Genomic DNA, 22,178 nt, shown 5'->3' with positions numbered 1-22,178 from the left:
CCCAACCCTCTCAGGGGCAAGGAAACAGGTAGTGGACACAATCACAGAGTATGCACACACACGAACTCCACTCCGGAAGTGCCGGAATTCGAAAGGCTATACGCCTGCCCTGAGCACACGCAGACAAGTCCACACTACTGTAATGTTCCACACACACACATGACATCAGAGATCTTAGCATGCCAGCGTGCACTCCAGAGAACCTTTTATACGTTCCATTTAAGTCCAGTCAGACAGGACATTGCCCGAGGACCAATCCGGAACTGCCACATCACCCGAGCAACTGACGACCGACCACCAATGAGAAGTTGCCTCCTCACGAGCATGCTCACCAGAGTGATTTCTGGACTTAGCCTTTGGAGCGTCTGTTTGCCGCTGCTTATTGCTGATTACCATAGCTTTGGCTGGAAGGCCAGCAGTAACCAAGCGAACAGCCCTAGTCTGAGCAAGACGCTGAGCCCGACGTCTTTGCTGAGCAGCTCCTACTGTGGCTGGAGCAGAATGGGAGACAGCAGAGGCAGACAAGGCTTGGGATCTACCCTGTGCAGTGGGAGAATCCCGGCACCTAACACATTCCAGGTTTTGGCTTACAAACACTGTTGGAAAATGCTGATCAGAAAGCCAGGTTCACACAACCATATTTTCAGTCCAAGTGTTGTCCTCATAAAAACGGACAACACACGTACAGCACTCAAACCAATGTTATTCAATAGGGCTGTACATTGCAATTCATTAACATAGGAAACTGTCTTTGGTAACGTTTTAATCCCTGCTGACGTAAAAAAAAAGGAATTGATTGCAGATGGATGACAAATGAGAAAAAACACTGTTCGAGTTTTAAGGGTGAATCTTGGATGATTTTCTTCTACGCTTGTGTGAACATAGCGAAATGCATCAATGAGAACACAACTTTTTACTATTTTGCATTGCTCAAAATTTCAATTTTGACAGTTGTATTGTCTGTCTTATGCCAGGTTCACACAAGTGTATAAAAAATAGAGTTTCATCCAGAAAACTGGGATGATTTTTCTCTCACTTGTCCTTCCTATGCAATCCCTTTTTAGACATCAGCAGCTATTAATCATTTACAGTTCCCCCTGTTTCAGAATTGCTATACTGGGGCTCCATATGTGATCCAGTTTTTTCTGCCCTCTCATAGACTTAAATGGGTGAGTTTTACCGGACATACAGAAGAAAAAAGTGCATGCCGAGATTTTTTTTTGACAAGCACATTTGGTTCATGGAAATAATGGCTCATCTGCACTGCTCCATTAACAACATTGGTCCGAGAGCTGTTGGTGCTCTGTCCAATTTTTCAATTACAACTCTAGGATCGAAAATACGTTTGTGTGAACCTACCCTGACAATTACATATAGAGATAGATAATTCTAGGTGTGTCTACTTTATGCTATATGTTCGTAAAAACGCATTCATTAGCAATGACTGGGCTGAATAAGACTGGCCGCTAGATGGCGCTCACAATCCTGCTAAAAAGACTCCAGTTCTCGCCACATGTGGAGCCTGTTCTTGTCATTCACTTTCTTGCTCGCCACCTGAATCGTAAGGAAGTGAGAGAAAGTCGCAAGAACATAAGGGGGGCACTGTCACCAGTGATCCTGCACGACAGTGACATTATATGCCAATGATAAAACTTATACAGAGTGTCACAAAGTGCCCAGAGGTGGAGAGTGCAGCCTGCAGTCCTGGACCCGGCATCACAGTCAACCCTGGATGTATCTCCTCATTTCCTAGGATTGGGACAAGTGTCACTGCCGGGGGTGAGTTCTGTTCCCTTTACATGTGCAATAAATGGCATGCTGCACATTTCCAGTTTCTTCATAACGTTTCCTTAGATGCTTTGCCCAACTTTATCATGTTTATCAGTAACTTTTACCATGTTTAATACGTTTCTTTTCTATAGATTGAACTTTCTATTAGTTATGTTATCTTGCACCTTAAACCCTAACCCTACCAATGCAGGTTGCCCTGATTTTCATCTTTTATTATTATTATTATTATTATTATTATTAATAATAATAATAATCATAATAATAATAATAATAGTGCTCTTTTGAAATTATTATATTCAAATAAATCTTTTTTTTCTACTTTTTAACTAAGCGAGATAATTCAGTAGCAGGTTACGCAGTTGTTGGTTAAACTGAAGTGTAGTTTCCCTCCATTTTTGCTTGAAATAATATATTGCGGGTTTCGCCATAGTAATGAAATATATTGTCCGTTCAGCTCTAAGTTTTTATTGTCTAATTTAAACAAAATACTGTAATGTTACAATTTTAGTAACAGGCCTGATATCTTTCTGCACACAAATTCTTAGTATTTGCATTTTTTGTTTTTTACAATCTATATAGAGAGAGAAATGTAGCAGGTGCTAAGAGCAAGCTGCGAATCCTTTCATTGGCGTGCTCTGATAGTTGATAAAGCCATCTCTTTGAAGTATGTGTTTCGGGAGCCTCTTGTGGGATGCAGTGACACAGTAAATGTTCTGTCAGAGAGCATCACTTTCTGATGGCTCACCCTGTCGCTGTGTCACGGTGCAGGCTTATAGCTTAATCACAACACTACTCTGCGAGATATTCGGTTACACTCCCACTTCTTCGGTCTAGATGCGTCTTTATGCACCTGTTGCTTTTTTTTTATCTTGTTTCAGGTTAGACCACTATGATTCCTCCTGGAGAATGCATGTACGCCGGGAGAAAACGAAGAAAACCCATACAAAAACAGTTAAGCATTGCTTTCTACATTTACTTACATGTATCTCTATACACTGTATTGACGTGTCTAAATAGTAAATTCTTCTGGGCAGAATATAACTAACAACATGACATGACTTTTATATTTTTACATAGGAAATTCATAGTAAATACAACTTTTCCGGTATATAGAATTAATTATATAGAAGCAGACTTTTTTTGAAATTTGTTTTAAGTGAATATTATAAATAATTGAAACTAATGTTATAGTCAATCATTGTTGAATATTACATAATTGTGGTATTTTAATGCAAGGTAAGCTCAGGTCAGAAGGAATTAAAAGGCATAATCATGTAAATTACACATGTTTAAAATGCATGCCGGAATATTAAATCATTGTTTAACCCTAAACTAAAGCCTGCAAATATTGTATGAAGATTTACAATACTTCACACCAGGTGTGTAAATTATATAAATTGTTGAAATTTTTCTTGTTTATGTTTGTGCAGTCCATCGACTGTCAAAATTGTTATAAAGAATGATTTTATTAGCAGAAGGAAGTATATATATATATATATATATATATATATATATATATATATATATATATATACAGTGTATATACATGTATAATAAAGCATAAGAATCCGGGGATTCTATCAACAGGTGGGAAGTGTGACTATCCACACACCCATGAACTAAACTATATAAACTATTGGATAATTGATATTAAAAGTTTGCGTTGAGCAGTTGTGAATTTGGCAGTAAATTCTAATGCATCGGTATAAATGCAGAATTACAGTTCGTGGGTTTCGAGCTGTATTTTTCATTCTTATTTTTCATGGAGCTAGTAAACTTTCAGAGCAGCATCAAAGCCTACAGATCCATCAAAATGTAACCTCTAGAGCTGAAGGATACAAGCCATTTTTAGACAACAGTTGAAGAAATGCTATATTAACGCTTTAAATATGTCTTCTGGGGTCCATTAAGGTAGGGGTTAAGGTTGGTTGTGATAAAAGTATCTGACATTGTAGAATGTAAGGGCCATTATCACCCAACTCAAAATATGTGTTCCAGATGTCTTCAGCCTTCAGATATGTTTTTAGCTTGAAGTCATTTTTGACAAGTTTAGAGTTAGTAAGTGATTAAAATACATATTGCATGAAAGGTTTGATCGTTACGATGTGTCAAAATTAATAAATATATGCAGAAATAAATAAATAGTAAAAATAAATAACATTTTAGATTGCTGATTCAAACATTTTCTGGTTTAGACTTATAAAAACTCGCATAAAGCAAATCCAAATAACTTTGGTATACTAAATATGACTGCAAACATTTCAACCAAACAGTCTCATGTGATATCTTTTCTAGAAAAACTGTATGGGTTCTCAAAATTTCAGGAAAGGTTTTTTTTTTTTAGTTACAACATCTTACAACATACTTCAAAGTTTTCTTGTAAACTCCAGGAAAATGTTTCATCTTGTAGAACTGCTTGGTGTGTTGTAGCTAGTGCTTCAATTTTCATATTATTTTCTTATGTCGACAATTCCTTTAAATGAACTCATATAGTTACACCAACATTGTATACCTCATATATAAAACTTTTGGCAATCCAACATTAAACCTGAAATATAGTTGCCAAGCATGTCTAGCAAGGAGAATTCTACTTAAAAAATGTTGCCTGTTTCTGGAAATGATGTGACGGCATTAGTAAGTATAAATATAACTGACTCCATTAGTAAAGCAGCAAACTTAATCCACAACTGCTTTAAAAAATGTGTTATTTTATCACTCAATAAAATAAACTATTTTATAGTGTTATAACACGGCTACTCCAGTCCGATAAAATAAAAATAAAAATGACAGCCAAAAAGGTCGTCAGCTTGAATCATCCACGATCTATAAGTTGTAATTAAAGTGGTTTTCACATCTCATAGAGTGATGGAATTGATTGACAGGACCCCTAATGCTGAATATGAAGGGTATGCCACACTGGTTTACATCTGTTGCTTAGGGACTTTGAGTCAGACCACCATCAGTCAGAAAGTGATGGCATATTCTATCAATATGCCATCGCTTTCAGAAATGGGGATAAAGCTTTAAGAAGTTCCATATTTTACAGCTAATATAAAAAGAATACTCTCTCTTTGCATACAGTAGGCCTAAAGCTGCAGGGAGGAACATGTTTGTTTAGATATGTCAGCCATATGTACGGGCATGTAATAGATCTCTACGTATGTATTAAATTGATAAAGCATATGGAAACACACATTCCTCATTATATAACATTATGAGTATATATTACAAAGTCACAGAATGTCTGCCATAATATTATTCTAGTTCTGTTTACCCCAAACAGCATACCCAAGCAATAACATTTCACTGTCGGATGATCTTTGGCACAAATTATGTCAGTATGACCCCTCTACTTTGAAGCTTTAGCATAGTTGGCTGTGGTGTTTAGAAAATATACATTTCTGCCCACATATTTCCCGTATTATATTGCCCTCATTATAAGAACCTTACATTGTAGGCAGTATAGAGTGAAGAGATTGCCCGCAGTAGTGATCTGGTCATTATTTCCTGTTAAAGCCAAAGTATCTAAAATGCCTGGATACATGCCTTAATCCAGACCCCAAATCCTAAAACTATTAAAAAGCCTAAAATTCAACCCCTAGACCAAACTCCAACATTGAGACATCAGACCAGACCCTATAAAAGAGACTGCAATATTCAAACTCAGATATTTAGGAACTGATTTTGCATGTCCCCACTCCCCTCACTGGCGATTGACAATGTTGGTTTGATGAGCTGGCTCCAAATAATCCAATGCTGCCTATCATCAGTTAGGGAGGTTGGGTCACACAGAAACAGTGAGTGGAATGGTGAACTGATCCTCTTGGCCACACCAAGGGTGCACTGAGCAAACTAATTAGCATATTGGATTAAATGTCTATTTCTGCAGAATGGAGGCAGTGGTTAGAAGACTAAAGATGCTATTTCTAATGGGACTATATCTCCTGCAAGGCTATGTGCTTATGTTATACTGTCAGTTTGGGCTGACACTCCCTTTAATTCTTTACCATACATTTTTTTGTTAATATTTATAGTCAAACCAGGACATGTTCAAGAAAATGGTTTAGCCTCTTCTTGAGTTTTTTTTACCCGATTCTCCAGTTTTGCTTCATATGACAAGTTCCAAGTTCAAAAGCAAAACTGGATCCCCACAGGGGGAATGCAAGCAAAAGCATTGGTAAAGGTCTTCCAATATTCCACAAACAGGATCTGGTTTTGTTTTAACAGCTAAATAGGTGGTTCCAACACAGAGCTGAAAAACGCAATGTACTGTCATTGAGGCTGACAGCTAGTATAGGCGTGCAAGGCCGAATGTAAATGAGAAGACACTTGGGCAAGACTTTCCTCTTCTCTCCTCTGGTTGCTCTGCTCAAAATATCCACCACCTGAAACCTTAGGCATGGCATTGCAGAGTAGTGGTACTAAAGCTAGTGTGCCCAGTCCAGCCATCATTCATCATCTCTTTTCCTTCATGACTCTCCATTCTTTTCATGCATGGCTCACACCGATCTACTAAAAACATGCGCACTCAGCTGAAATTTCAACTTGAATGGTATTTGCATCCTCTTGATGCAGTTATAGTTGAGTACGATGCTCCACCAATGCATCTGAGCGCAGCAGGGGAGTTGATGTCTCTAGGTGGCACCTTAGTCCACACACTGCATGGAGTGGAGCAGCTTCATTGGAATGGGGTAGGTGAGATTTTTTTTTAATAGCGTCAGTCACAACTTGTGAGGGGAAACTGTAGGAGTTTATTCTGGTCTTCAGGGAACCAGCACAGATACGGTGCTGAAAAAATGACTGTACAGATCTGGTGCTGTAAAGTGCACCGTGCATAATGATGCCATAAAGTGGTATAGTGCTGTACAGTAGTGCAGTAAAGTTGTGCTGCTGTAAAGTATTACTGCACAGACATGGTCCTGTGTTGTGGTACTATATAGATGTAGTGCTGGAAAGTGGTATGCCACGTAGATTATAAAGTGGTACATCACAGATATGACGATATAAGGTGCAAATAGTGAAGTATATCGTGGCACTACTGTGTTGGTGCACAAGGAAGGTTCCCCAAACCAGTAGACATAAAGTAAAGAAACTTGGCACTCAACTTGGTTGCGTAGATAGTGTAGAATATGCTTTTTTATTACAGATAGCAACGGAGCGACCAGTTTAGTCCTCTGTACGATCCACAAGTAGTTCTGCATACGAGGATCTACGTTATGTCCGGAGACATCTCCTATGTTTAGCTCTTGAGCAGTCGGTTGTACTGAAGAAGGTCCATAACAGACCGAAACGTTTATATACTGGGACTGCTATCTGATATAAGGTGCAGGCATCGCACCTACATTGTGCTGGAAAGTAGTACAGTATAGAAATGATGTTGTAAAGTGGCACAATATACCTAATGGTTTATGTGATTGTACAATACCGGAATGGTGCTGTAGTTGTACTGTGCAAATATGATGCTGTAAACTGGTGCAGTACCTGTATACTAAAGTAAAGTGGGGCTTTTGTGTTTAGTAATTGAACTACATTAATATTTTGTAAATTATGTGAAGATAAAAATCACAATTTTGGAAATGCTAGCTGACTTTTAAGAGTTTTAAGAGAGTTTCAGTGAAAAGTAATGTCTTGTTTCACCTTCACACTTGTAGTTTTACCTGCTCACACTCTTAGGACACTGCTATTACTATAAAAGACAATAATAAAGCAATCACTAGAATCCTTAAAATAAACAGCAATTGGGTACTTCAGTTTGGAGACTGCCTGCCAACAGGCTAAAGAAAGTATGACACAATCTGTATAGTTTGTGTTATCCCATATACAGACCAACGAGCTATTATAAACAGGTCTGTATCCTACTATTGTGGTCTAACGACAAAAATAAAAACGAAAGGTCACGTTGCCTGTGCTTTCAGATCAGAAGGAACAACTGCTGATTATTTACTTCCATTATATGATTTTAAAAAAAATTAGAAACATATAAATTGTCTTCAACATTTTTGTAATAAACTCCATTAAAAACTAGATTAAAAAAGGGACAACACTGTACTTTTTATAATCTTTCTGAAAATAAACTTTACTTGTTTAGAAAGGTAAAATTAGAGCAGTGTCTAGTGTTGATGTATGACTATCTATAAAGTATAACAAATGAAGGCACTTGGCACGTCAATGAGAAATTCAAGCAGAATTTTATTGTAGGCAATCCAGAAATCATATAACGTTTCGGTCCCAAAATCTGGACGTTCATCAGATACGGACTGTTGAGGCGTCGATGTAAAATGATATATTAGGGTAATGCGACCGTAGTCACTAAGGAGGAGTTGTGTATTTCTCATTGGAGTGCCTTCATTTGTTTTTATAGAGTGGAACCCTTCTTGAGCACCACCACAGTTCAGGAGCGTCATATATCGGCTTAACGCTTATCTATAAAATATAGGCATGAAATAAAATACAATTGGAATAGAATTTCTAGCATACAAGTTCTTACATTTCAGTTCAGAAATACTTATCTAGTAAACTATACTGTTGATTTTCATATGTACGTATATTCGAGATTCCTGCCGTCTTAGAGCTGGAAAGGCTCTTCACATAAATATGTCATCACATGTAGAAAATCGCAAAACGCGATGAAGTATTTTCCAGTTATCACCTTAATTTGAAATATTTTTCAAAATGATTACATGCAGTAAAATAAACTCCACAGAGCGTTGTGGAAAATTATGTGAAACTCATTTGTCACTCTTACAATAAAGCTTTTTATAATGTCAACATCTAGGTTGCAAGCGCTTTAAGCTTGCCAGATTTACAGGAAACCCAAACCACAAAATCAAATTCAAGACAGCGATAACGATTTTTTTCTATCATTATTGTTTGATATTCAATTTTTACTCATTTTGTAATGACTATTTAACATTTTTTACTCAAAATAAAAAAAAGAAATTTGCATATCAAGACTACATCATAAAACATATAACACCCACACTTAAGCTAAAAATTTTGCTATCAGATAAAAGCATGTAGATTATGTATAACTTGCGCAACGCATTGATCACATTTTTCAGAGTAGTGGGAGACTTTTGATTTAAAGGGAACCTGTCACCTCCAGAAATGCTATTTAACCGCAGATATGGAGTTAATCTGCAGGTAAAAATCATTTATTAATAATAATAACATTTATTTATATAGCGCCAACATACAGTATTAATACACAAGTCATAAGTAACAACGTTTTAAAGATAATACAATAATTCAAGCGAAATGACGACCCTGATCCTAAGAGCTTACAATCTACATGAGGTGGGGGGACACAAAGTACACGTGGGTATTTACGATGATGGCCCAGCCATCTTGAGGGATTGGGTGATAGATATAGGCTGCATGAGCTAGTCACCAGCCAATATTTGTGTGGCTTTTGGGTGCGGTGGAGTTTGATCGATGGTTATGGTGAGAGAAATAGTGAATGGGCTATATATAAAAGAACTTTGATTAGGGAACATGATAGGCCGCTCTAAGCAGATGTGTTTTTAGGGAGGGCCTAAAACTGTATAAGTTGTTGCTAGTCTTAATTTCTTGAGGTAGAGCATTCCAGAGGATTGGCACAATTTGTGAGAAGTCTTGGAGTCAGGAGTGTTCATGTTATCAGAACAGAAAGAGGAGAAGAGAACTGTCTGAGGACTTGAGAACCAAAACTGTTAAATAATATCAACAATCTCAAGGTTACAAGTCCATCTCTGGAGATCTTGATGTTCCTTTGTCCACAGTTCGCATCATACTCAAGAAGTTTTCAACCTCTGGCACTGTAGCTAATCTCCCTTGACATGGACGGCAGGGAAAAATTTAAAGAAAGGTTGCTACACATGATATTATCATCATGTTAGATTAGTTTACTGGAAGAACAGTTACAGGAAAAAAATTATTTTATTTTTCCCTGAAACTGTTTGCTTCCAGTCATTGTGGCCTTACAGGGTCCTGTTACAGTCAACACTCACTACATAGTGAGTGCGATGGAATAATACACCTGTATGAGGCGTGAGTGTGCAGAGCAGGCTGCCAACCAAAGTGCTGGGGAATGATTACACCTCACTGACTGTACAGTGAGCAGTGACTGTAGCTGCCCTGCCCCAATAACTGGAAGCAGGTAGCTGCAGAGAGAATATAACTTCATTTTCACCCTGAAGCCACGATTCCAGTAAGCTTGTCAGACATTATTTAAACTCACATATCCATTTTTTAAAATGGATCAATGTGCCCCATCAAAGAAAATGTAAATGCACATCCGATTCTGATACAGTTTTGCTAATCATGCACAACTGTTCAAGTCTATGGGAGTGAGAAAAAAATGTAATGCACACAGAAGCCACACTGATGCAAAAATGACACTATTGTGTGAATATGGCTTTACTTTGGCCTCTGCTATAAAAAAAAGAAAGTGGTCTTCTGTGCTTGTAAATGGCTGTAAGAAGTAGTTTGTTTCACCATGTTAATGTTGAAGCACCTATTTCTCAGTGCGTTATGTTAGTTGTTAATTTGTGGCAGTACATACACTGATTGACTGTCTAGTAGCATTTCTGTACAGTACAGCACAGTAATACAAGTTCTGCACTGCTATCTCCTTGTGCAGGGAAGAGCTGCTCCTTCGGACACTAGGTGAGGATGCCTCTATTTTTACAGAGGTACAGAGAGGATGTCAACTATGTCATGGTGGGATCTTGGTTTATCTATATTTAGATATAGGTGTTACCTTTTATTGTAGTCCTGTGTGTGATGATGAGATGATTATGTGAAGTGATCTCTAAAAAAATAGGAAGTGTCTATCAAATATGAAGCAGAATGGCCACAGTGAAATAAAAAATAGACAATTATTCTTAAAAAGTTTCCTTATAGGGGCATTGTCCAGTTGTGACAGCTCTGCAGGCTCCTTACTTTCTTGCTGCTAGTGGGGCAAGCACTCTGACTAAGTGACAATTCTGGTCAATTTTCATCTAATGAGCTTTGTTCTTATACTGTGAAACATTAATAGTCTGTCAGTCCTTGTCCTGGAGTCTATACAGTTATTATTATATTTGCATACAGAGATAACAGTGCATTTGAACTGCTGGGGTTGGTGATTTTGCAGAACTGATACCAGATCGGGAGCTGAGATGGAGCAACAAGGAGGTGAGCAGATACTGTAACTGCTGTACAGAATTGAATGGGCTGGAGAAAGGTGTCTGGTATCTAAGGGGGTACTCCGAAGGTACTCCTCTGCCTGTAGCTACTATGCATGCTCAATCAGGCTTTGGTTATTAATCACCTTGGCAACAAAATGTAAACTAAGGAAGATAAAAGCTCTCATTGCAGGATAATGATAACAGATAAAAAAGCAAGTAAATTATAAGCTTGATTATGTTCATGTTACGCAACTAAAGTACAGTGTGCAACATAATCAAGAAGTTTTCAACCCATGGCATTATATTTAATCTCCCTTGACATGGGCAGCAGAGAAAAATTGAAGAAAGGTTGCAACACAGGATCATCTGGATAGTGGGTAAGCAGCCCCAATCTAGCAGGCTCAGTATGCAAACTATCCGTCGACATTTGAATAAAATGAAACGCTATAGCAGGAGACCCAGGAGGACCCTACTGCTGACACGGAGACATAAAAAAGCTAGACTGCAATTTGCCAAAATGTATGTAGCTAAGTCAAAATTCCTTTGGGAAAGCATCTTGTGAACAGATGAGACCAAGATAGAGCTTTTTGGTAGAGCACCTCATTCTACTGGTTTCCAAAAATGGAATGAGGCCTACAAAGAAAAGAATACAGTACCTAAAGTGAAATATGGTGCAGGTTCAAAGATGTTTTGGGTTGTTTTGCTGCCTCTGGCACTGGGTGCCTTGACTGTGTGGAAGGCATCATGAAATCTGAAGATTACCAAAGGTCACAATGTAGTACCATTGCCATAAAACTGGACTAGTATCCTAGGTCATAGGTCTTCCAACAGCAAAATGACCTCAAACATACAGTACTTCAAGAATCACACATAAATAGATGGAAACAAAGTGCTGGAGAGTTCTGAAGTGGCCAGCAATGAGTCCGCATCTAAATACCATTGAACAACTGTGGAGAGTTCATAAAATTGCTGTTGGGACAAGTCACCCTTTAAATATGAGAGACCTGGAACAGTGTGCAAGAGAAGAGTGGTCCAAATTTCCAGTTGAGTGGTGTAAGAAACTTGTTGATGGTTATAGTGATTGATTGCAGTTTTTTATTTCAAGGGGTGTGGAACCAAATATTAAGCTGAGGTTGTCAACAATTTTGCCAGACCCATTTTGGGGGGTTTTGTGTGAAAAGATATCAAATTTGCCTTTTGTTTCTCTTTTTTGGCATTCCAGTACACACAAAGGAAATAAACGTGCATAACAAAATGTTTAATTGCAATAACTTTCTGGAAGAAATAATTCATTTTCTTGAAAAATTTCAACTGTGACAACACAGTTGGAACTCTCTGCCGTATGATGTTGTAATGAGTGATTCATTAATTAAATTTAAGAGGGGACTGGATACCTTTCTGGAAAAGTATAATGTTACAGGGTATATACACTAGATTCCTTAATAAGGCGTTGATCCAGGGAACTAGTCTGATTGCCGTATGTGGAGTCGGGAAGGAATTTTTTTCCCCATGGTGGAGTTACTCTTTGCCACATGGGGTTTTTTTGCCTTCCCCTGGATCAACATGTTAGGGCATGTTAGGTTAGGCTATGGGTTGAACTAGATGGACTTACAGTCTTCCTTCAACCTTAATAACTATGTAACTATGTAACTATGTAACTATGTAACACTTTTTACCATTACTGTATCTGTGGGAAAGGTGATAACTTGTTGATTGGTGGGGTTCCGACCATAGGCACCTGCATCCATCAAGAGATGGATGGCAGTGTGCATGCTTGACTGTTGCTTCATTCATTCCCTATGGGGCAGCAAATGCACTACACTGTAACGGGGACAAATGTTCCTCATTGGGCATAATAGTTACTCAGTTACTAACCAGTGCAAGTCTCAGCAGTGGGATACCCACCGATCATCAAGTTATCACCGATCTTCTAGCTAGATAATTATTAAGATAATTTTGTTTCAAATGGACAACCCCTTTAACATAGTGATGTACATTTATCTATCCGAGTCCGCTACATACATGGCGGGTGCTGATGATCTTAAACACAGACTCTTTTAACTGCTACTTATTGTGGCAATTTAACTCTTCAGATATTACAGCCAATACCGACCACAGCACCTTAGTGGTTAGACATTACATGTTGCATAGGTCACCATGGCTGCTAAGGGTATAAAGGCCAGTACTACTATTAACTACTATTAAACTCTACTGCAGGCAGGACTTAACAGTATATCACTAGAAAAACAATGGACAACAGAAGCATTGCTCTGTATTGTAAAAACAATAAGACAATTGTAACATAGTAACATAGTAACATAGTTAGCAAGGCCGAAAAAAGACATTTGTCCATCCAGTTCAGCCTATATTTGGTCAGAATAGATCCCCAGATCTACATCCTTCTAAAGAACCTAATAACTGTAAGATACATTATTGTTAGGCTCCAGGAAGATATCCAGGCCTCTCTTGAACCCCTCGACTGAGTTCGCCATCACCACCTCCTCAAGCAAGGAATTCCAGATTCTTACTGCATTGTTAAACCGTATCTGCCACCACTCGGCCCAAGTTTCCAACTTATCCAGATCCATTTGCAGCAGAATACTATCTTCTCTTGAATTGACTGCTTTACATAGTTTTGTATCATCTGCAAATATCGATATTTTACGGTGTAAACCTTCTACCAGATCGTTAATAAATATGTTAAAGAGAATAAGTCCCGACACCAACCCCTGCGGTACCCCACTTGTCACAGCAACCCAGTTAGAGAATATACCATTTATAACAAACCCCTGATTTTTATCACTAAGCCAGTTACTTACTCATTTACACACATTTTCCCCCCAACCCAGCATTCTCATTTTGTGTACCAACTTCTTGCGTGACACGGTATCAAACACTTTGGAAAAAATCAAGATATACCACGACCAATGACTCACTTTGGTCCAGTCTGTAGCTTACCTGTTCATAAAAGCTGATTAGATTGGTTTGACAGCAGCGATTCCTCATAAACCCATGCTGATATGGAAATTGTGACTTTAAGTCTCCTAGTGAAACAAGAAGCATAGCTGCCAATTTGATGGGTCAGACCCATTATGTCAGTGCATTGCCCCATACTTCTAATACTCACTTTCTCTCTACGTGGTGTCTTCTCTTCACCAGCCTATAGCGCCTTCTCCTCAGGGGCCGGTATATCTGCGCACACCCTTACATTAATTAAATTTTCTCCTTTTGATATCTGTCAATGGAACGCACAATTTATATACCTTTGTTAGGGGTTGAGTTCCCACCTCTGCACAGGGGGAATCTCAGACCATCTCCGCTGCAGTCTCCCATTTTCCTTCTGCCACAGTGGAGCCTGCTCAGCAGAGACATCGGTCCCAGCATCTTGCTCAGTCCCACTCTGTACAAAGAGTTACTGCTGCTTTTCCTGCTTCTGCCATTGAAGTCAGTGCTGGGCAGCGGCGAGCAGACGCTTCTGGGACTAAGTCCTGCTCTTCTCGTTCTGAGCATGCCCTGAGTAAGATCTCTCAGTGGAGATCGAGGGTCCCATGGTCAGATACTGCAGCTAAGTCCATTGGTCCTTTCAGGAAGGTCCTGTAGGTGCTAGGACTAAGTCCTGCTTGGCACACACTGAGCATGCCCAGGGCAAGATCTCTCAGTGGAGATTTAGGGTCACATGCTCAGGTATGGAAGCCTCTCATTGGTCCTTCTGGGAAGGTCTTTTACTTGCTGCAGCTATATAAGGCTCGCATGGCCATGCACTAGTATTGCTTTCATTTATGTACTTTGCGCCAGTGTGGTCTTGTATGAGTGTGTTCAGGGACCCGGCTGAAATAAGCCCCTAGAATGCTGGCACCTCCGGCGAGGAGTTTGTATGCTTGTGTGTTCAGGGACCTGGCCGAAATAAGCCCCTAGAATGCTGGCACCTCTGGCGAGGAGTTTCGTGTGCGTGCAAGACCACTAACTGCTCTTGTTTAGACAGTTAGCCTGTGCCTCTGTGGAGTCTAACAGGGCGCAGCGCTTTGAGTTCACGGCTGCTCTGTGAAGTAACAGAGTTAGCTAACACTGCCATTAGTTCCGCTATTTACTAGCAGCAGGTTCTCCTGCACGGTGGACCCCGGGCTGCGAACGCATCTATCCTAATAAAATATATACTTTCATTTGGTGCGTTTCGCTAGCCCTATCATAACACAATACTAGCGCCAGGGTCTGGCTAGTAAATGGCGGACATACAGCAATCTTTGCGGTATATCCAGCAGCTGGAGGGTAGGTTGGCAGCTCTCGAGAGCTCAACCTCAGCTGTGGATATTTCCGCAGTTGCTGTACAGGCTGCTAGCGTGGCTGCAGCAACTTTGTCCACTGCCACCCCTGTTCCGACATTTTCGCGCCTCCTGCTCCCAGAAAAATTTTCTGGAGAAAGCAGATCTTGTACGGGATTCGTGAGTCAGTGCTCTATTCACCTTGAGCTTCTGGCTGCACATTTTCCCACAGAGCGGGCTAAGGTGGGATTTATTGTGTCCCTCTTGTCGGACAGGGCGTTGGAATGGGCTACGCCGCTGTGGGAGCGTGGCGATCATGTGGTGCAGAGTGCTCCATTGTTTCTGAGCACTCTGAAACAGGTCTTCCTAGGACCTCAAGTCACCCATGATACGGCGCTCCAACTGCTGGCATTAACTCAGGGTGAGTCCTTGGTCAGCCAATTCGCCATCCGTTTCCGAACTTTAGCTTCAGAGCTGGAGTGGTCGGATAAAGCCCTTATCCCCATATTTTGGAGGGGGCTGGCTGATCACGTTAAGGACGCTCTGGCCACTAGGGAGATTCCAGCCAGACTGGAGGAGTTAATAACTGTCTCTATCCGCATTGACCTCCCTTTTAACGAGCGGAGGTTTGAGCGAGCCCAGTGTAGGCAGAGGTTTCGGCTGGCTCCCACCTTCGCCAGACCTCTGGAATCTCCGGTCCTGGTTTCTGAGTCACATGAGGCCAGGGAGGTGTCACGAGCGGGTTCTAAGTCCCGGACCGCTTGGGCATCCAAGGATCGTCATGTTTGCCAGCAGTCTGGACATCTTGCCACCAGATGTTCTCAGCGGTCGATGAGACGTCAGCCTCTAGTGGTAGTCGGGGGAGGTACACTAGATACGGCGACGTTTGCCTCAAAATTGTCCTTTAAGAGGACAATTAACATTGGCTCATCTTCCCACTCAGTAGAGCTCTGCGTGGATTCTGGGGCAGAGGACAATTTCATGTCTTCCGCCTTTGCCCAACATCACGCAATACCCCTGGTTATGCTAGCGCAACCTGTTACGGTACGAGTGGTGAATGGGTCGACACTACCTTCACAGATAACTCACCAGACCATTCCTTTTACTCTGTCCATTTCGCCATCCCATCAGGAGACAATATCTCTGCTTGTCATACCTGAGGGTATTGATATGGTCCTGTTGGGGATACCTTGGTTACGGTACCACTCTCCACATATCGAGTGGTCTTCTGGCAGAATTTTGGGATGGGGGGAGTCTTGTGAGGGTAGGTGTCAAAGGGAGTGTGTTCAGGTTGCTACTACTGAGGTACCCCCAGATCTATCCTCTCTCCCCAAGCAATACTGGTCTCATGTGGATGTGTTCTCCAAAAAGGCGGCGGAGACCCTTCCGCCTCACCGCCCCTATGACTGTCCTATTGACCTCTTGCCTGGTGCTGAGCTTCCCCGGGGTCGAGTTTATCCATTATCTCTCCCGGAGACGGAGGCTATGTCTCAGTACATTCCAGAAAATCTGGCAAGAGGGTTCATCAGGAAGTCAGTGTCGCCTGCTGAGGCTGTGTTCTTCTTTGTTCAGAAGAAGAATGGGGAACTGCATCCATGTATTGACTACAGGGGTCTTAACGCCATCACCGTTAAGAACAAATACCCATTACCCCTGATATCTGAGCTTTTTGATAGGCTACGGGGAGCAAGGGTATTTACAAAATTAGATCTGAGGGGTGCTTACAGTCTGATTCGCATCCGTGAGGGGGACGAATGGAAGACGGCTTTTAACACCAGGGATGGGCACTATGAGTATCTGGTGATGCCCTTCGGGCTCTGTAATGCCCCAGACGTTTTCCAAGACTTTGTGAACGACATCTTCCGGGATATGCTCACCACCTCGGTCGTAGTCTATCTGGATGATATTCTCATCTACTCTCCAGATATCGACTCCCATCGGAGAGATGTTCGCAAAGTCTTTGACCTCTTACGGGCAAACTCCCTCTACGCCAAATTGGAGAAGTGTGTGTTTGAGCAGGAGTCCTTGACATTTCTTGGTTATATCATCTCTGCCCAGGGTTTGGCTATGGATCCTGCCAAGCTACAGGCTGTGATGGACTGGCAGGAACCCCATTCTCTTAAAGCGGTGCAGCGCTTTATGGGGTTCATTAACTACTATCGACAGTTCATTCCACACTTCTCAACGTTGGTAGCTCCCTTGGTTGCCCTTACCAAGAAGGGAGCAAATCCCAAATTGTGGTCTGTGGAGGTCTCCAAGGCCTTTAATTCCATAAAGTCACATTTCGCTAGCGCTCCCATCCTACATCGCCCCGATGTAGACAAACCCTTTATCATGGAGGTGGATGCCTCATCTGTTGGTGCAGGAGCAGTCCTTTTCCAAAAGGATGCTCAAGGTCGGAAACATCCTTGCTTCTTCTTTTCAAAGACCTTTTCACCAGCAGAGAGGAATTATTCCATCTGGGGCAGGGAGTTGCTGGCCATGAAATTGGCCTTCTCGGAGTGGAGACATCTCTTGGAGGGAGCTCGTTTTCCTTTCCAAGTCTTCACAGACCATAAAAATCTGGTGTACCTACAGACAGCCCAGCGGTTAAATTCTCACCAGGCTAGATGGTCCTTGTTCTTCTCCCGGTTCCATTTCACCCTCCATTTTCTTTCTGGGGAGAAGAACATTCGTGCCGACGCTCTCTCTCGCTCCGTGGTGTCATCAGTGGAGGAGGAAGAGGAGCCTCAGCTTATTGTCCCCACTGAGAGCCTGAGAACCGTAGCCCCGGTTTCGCTAGAGTCTGTGCCTCCGGGCAAGACTTTTGTACCACCCAATTTGCGACCAGAGGTTCTCTCGTGGGCTCATTCATCCAGGGTGGGTGGTCATTTTGGGACAAAAAGGACATCTGAGCTGTTGGCGAGGACGTATTGGTGGCCACATATGGTCCGTGATGTCAGGGATTATATTCTGGTGTGTGTCTCCTGCGCCAAAAATAGGTCTCCTCGACAATGGCCAGCTGGGTTGCTCTATCCATTGCCTGTGGCAGACAGGCCCTGGGAGATGGTCGGGATGGACTTTGTGGTGGGTTTGCCCAAGTCTCGGGGCTGTACCATCATTTGGGTTATCACTAGTGTTGAGCGATACCGTCCGATACTTGAAAGTATCGGTATCGGAAAGTATCGGCCGATATCGGCAAAGTATCGGATCTAATCCGATACCGATACCCGATACCAATACAAGTCAATGGGACTCAAGTATCGGACGGTATCCCTGATGGTTCCCAGGGTCTGAAGGAGAGGAAACTCTCCTTCAGGCCCTGGGATCCATATTAATGTGTAAAATAAAGAATTAAAATAAAAAATATTGCTATACTCACCTCTCCGACGCAGCCTGGACCTCACCGAGGGAACCGGCAGCGTTCTTTGGTTAAAATGCGCGCGTTTACTTCCTTCCGTGACGTCACGGCTTGTGATTGGTCACGTGCCGCCCATGTGGCCGCGACGCGACCAATCACAGCAAGCCGTGACGTAATTTTCAGGTCCTGAATGCCTAATTCTAGGCATTCAGGATTTTAAAATTACGTTCCGGCTTGTGATTGGTCGCGTCGCGGTCACATGGGCGACGCGACCAATCACAAGCCATGATGTCACGGGAGGCAGGAAACGCGCGCATTTTAAAATTACGTCACGGCTTGTGATTGGTTGCGTGCCGCCCATGTGACTGCGACGCGACCAATCACAGCAAGCCGTGACGTAATTTCAGGTCCTGTATGCCTAATTCTGCATTCAGGACCTGAAATTACGTCACGGCTTGCTGTGATTGGTCGCGTCGCGGTCACATGGGCGGCATGCAACCAATCACAAGCCGTGACGTAATTTTAAAATGCGCGCGCTTCCTGCCTCCCGTGACGTCACGCTTGTGATTGGTCGCGTCGCCCATGTGACCGCGACGCGACCAATCACAAGCCGGAACGTAATTTTAAAATCCTGAATGCCTAGAATTAGGCATTGAGGACCTGAAAATTACGTCACGGCTTGCTGTGATTGGTCGCGTCGCGGCCACATGGGCGGCACGCGACCAATCACAAGCCGTGACGTCACGGAAGGAAGTAAACGCGCGCATTTTAACCAAAGAACGCTGCCGGTTCCCTCAGTGAGGTCCAGGTTGCGTCTGAGAGGTGAGTATAGCAATATTTTTTATTTTAATTCTTTATTTTACACATTAATGTTGTTTCGATACCGATACCCGATACCACAAAAGTATCGGATCTCGGTATCGGAATTCCGATACCCGCAAGTATCGGCCGATACCCGATACTTGCGGTATCGGAATGCTCAACACTAGTTATCACCGATCACTTCTCCAAAATGGTGCATTTGGTGCTGCTTCCGCGGTTACCTTCGGCATGGGCCTTGGCAGCGTTGTTCATAAAGCACATTTTTCGCCTACACGGTATGCCAGACAAGATTGTCAGTGACCGGGGTCCCCAGTTTGCGTCTCGGTTCTGGAGAGAGCTTTGTCGTCTTCTCAGCATTGACTTAAATCTCTCCTCCGCATATCATCCTGAGATGAATGGATTGGTAGAGAGGGCCAATCAGACCCTGGTCACATATCTGCAACATTTTGTTTCAGCCAGACAGGATGACTGGGCATCCTTGCTACCGTGGGCAGAGTTTGCGCTGGACAATGCGGTTGCCGACTCCACTGGACAAACCCCATTCCTCCTCAACTATGGTCAGCATCCGCGGGTACCTGTGCCTTTGCCCGTGTCTTCTGCCGACTCCAGGGTGGCAGACTGGGCTGTGGAAGCATGGGATATTTGGGACCACACTCAGGATGCCATTCAGGCCTCCAAGGAGAGAATGAGGTCCTCCGCCGATGCACATCGGCGCCCCGCTCCGACCTTTGCTCCTGGCGACTTAGTGTGGCTCTCCGCCCGTAACATCAGGCTGCGAGTGGAGTCCGCTAAGTTTGCACCTCGCTACTTGGGTCCTTTCAAGGTCCTCGAACAGGTTAATCCTGTGGTCTATCGTTTGGCCCTTCCGCCACGCCTGGGTATCACCGACACCTTTCATGTGTCCCTCTTGAAACCCGTATACACAGGGCTGCCACTAGAAATTTCGGGGCCCCATACTGGCAAAATTTTCGGGGCCCCCTTGAGACTCCGCCCAGGCTCCACCCCAGCCCTGCCTCCACGCTCCACCCCTTAAACTGTCCACAGTCCCACCGCTCTCTCTTGGAAAAACTCCACTTCTCACCAATCACACATTGAGGGTACGTGTCAACCTTCAGGATGGCCGGCGGCAAACCCGCTCGGCGCTAAGCCCCGCCCCCTACTGTGACGCGATGATGCCGGATGTGTTCATTGCACACATCTGGGATCATTGCACCCCACACATAGGGCCCTGTGTTATAGCTTGCGGCGGCGCAGCTGCCGCAAGGAACACGGACATGCTGCGATCTTAAAAGAAGCGTCGCATGTCCGGAGTCGCAGGGCCACCGGGTGCGTGTTACCACGCATAGTGGAGACGGGATTTCATAAAATCCCCTTCACTATGCTGGAACATCTGGACGCTGCGTGTTTGACGCTGTGGCCCCACGCAGCGTCAAACACGCAGCGTTTACTTAACGTGGACACGTACCCTAACAGTTCCCATCACCAGATCACACATATAGCCGGCAGCTTTTGTTTTGGCCAAAAGATTTTGTAAGCCGCCACCATAACACGGTAGACTCTTTTGGTGAGGCCCTACTCTGCTGTAACCTATTAAATATTTGTTAAAATATGCAATACAATTTAGGTATATTTTTATTTATTTTTCAATTTTTAAAATGACCAATAATATCACATAATAAGAACAAATACCACTACACCATGACCAGATGACATATTACCACCACAGTGATCGAATAATATCACATACAAGGAACAAATACCGCAACACCATGTCCAGACCACATATTACCACCACATAGTTACAGAATACTACAATTCTGATCAGTAATAAAAAAAAAGCCCCACACTATCACCATAAGTGCCATTATACACAGGAGATCTGTACTTAGTATGCAGTGTCTGTGTACAGATAATACAGTGATCACTAGTGAAATTATACACAGGAGCTCTGTATATAGTATACAGTGTATAGTGTCAGTGTATAGGTAACACTGACTTACCAGTGACGTCTCTAGGTGAAGTCCTTCATCTTTCATCCAGCACAGACAGCCATGTCTTCCAGCCAGGACTCGTTTCTGCAGGAAATAACACAGTTATCTCGAGCTCCGCTTGTAGAACACATTACTTAATTTTTCCCAACTTCTGCATTACACCGCATAAAGAAAAAGAGGTGACATAGTGTCACTCTACACAGTAACAGGACTGCCCCCTCGTTTAAAACAGTGTCCTCAAAAATAAATACATCACTGCAGTAATAATATCCCTTAATTAGTCTCTATGGTAATAATATTCCCCATCCTGGCCCCCGTGTGTCTCATTCCTGGCGTCAGCCATATGTTCTCCCATCCTGCCCTCATGAGTATCCATCCTGCCCCATATGATCTCCCCATCCTGCCCCATCTGTCTCCATCGTATCCATCCTGCCCCATGATCCTGCACAATCTGTCTCCAATTCTGCCCCCAGTGTCTCCAATCATGCCTCCTGTGTCTCCAATCCTTCCCCATCTCTCTCCAGTCATGCCCCCATGTCTTTCATCATACCCCATATCTCCATTCTGCCCCTGTGTCCAGCATCATAGCCCCTGTGTCCAGCATCATAGCCCCTGTGTCCAGCATCATTCATAGCCCCTGTGTCCAGCATCTCTGCCCCTGTGTCCAGCATCTCTGCCCCTGTGTCCAGCATCTCTGCCCCTGTGTCCAGCATCTCTGCCCCTGTGTCCAGCATCTCTGCCCCTTTGTCCAGCATCTCTGCCCCTTTGTCCAGCATCTCTGCCCCTTTGTCCAGCATCTCTGCCCCTTTGTCCAGCATACTGCCCC

At 42.8% G+C, this 22,178-nt stretch overlaps 1 protein-coding gene across 1 annotated transcript in view; it reads left to right on the top strand.

Annotated features, from left to right (window-relative positions):
* The first annotated feature begins 1,559 nt into the window (after positions 1–1,559).
* AHRR (aryl hydrocarbon receptor repressor) overlaps positions 1,560–22,178 on the top strand; it is a 462,221-nt gene continuing 441,602 nt past the window's right edge. The window contains exons 1-2 of the mRNA XM_077269620.1: positions 1,560–1,779; positions 2,670–2,742. Of these exons, the coding sequence (XP_077125735.1) occupies positions 2,681–2,742 (62 nt within the window). The 5' untranslated portion in view covers positions 1,560–1,779; positions 2,670–2,680. The remainder of the gene's footprint in view (positions 1,780–2,669; positions 2,743–22,178) is intronic.

This window comes from Ranitomeya variabilis, chromosome 6 (genome assembly GCF_051348905.1).
Source record: "Ranitomeya variabilis isolate aRanVar5 chromosome 6, aRanVar5.hap1, whole genome shotgun sequence".
Taxonomy (NCBI): Eukaryota; Metazoa; Chordata; class Amphibia; order Anura; family Dendrobatidae; genus Ranitomeya; species Ranitomeya variabilis.
The sequence above is the reverse complement of the archived record's forward strand: the minus strand, read 5'-3'. Positions and strand labels throughout refer to the sequence as shown.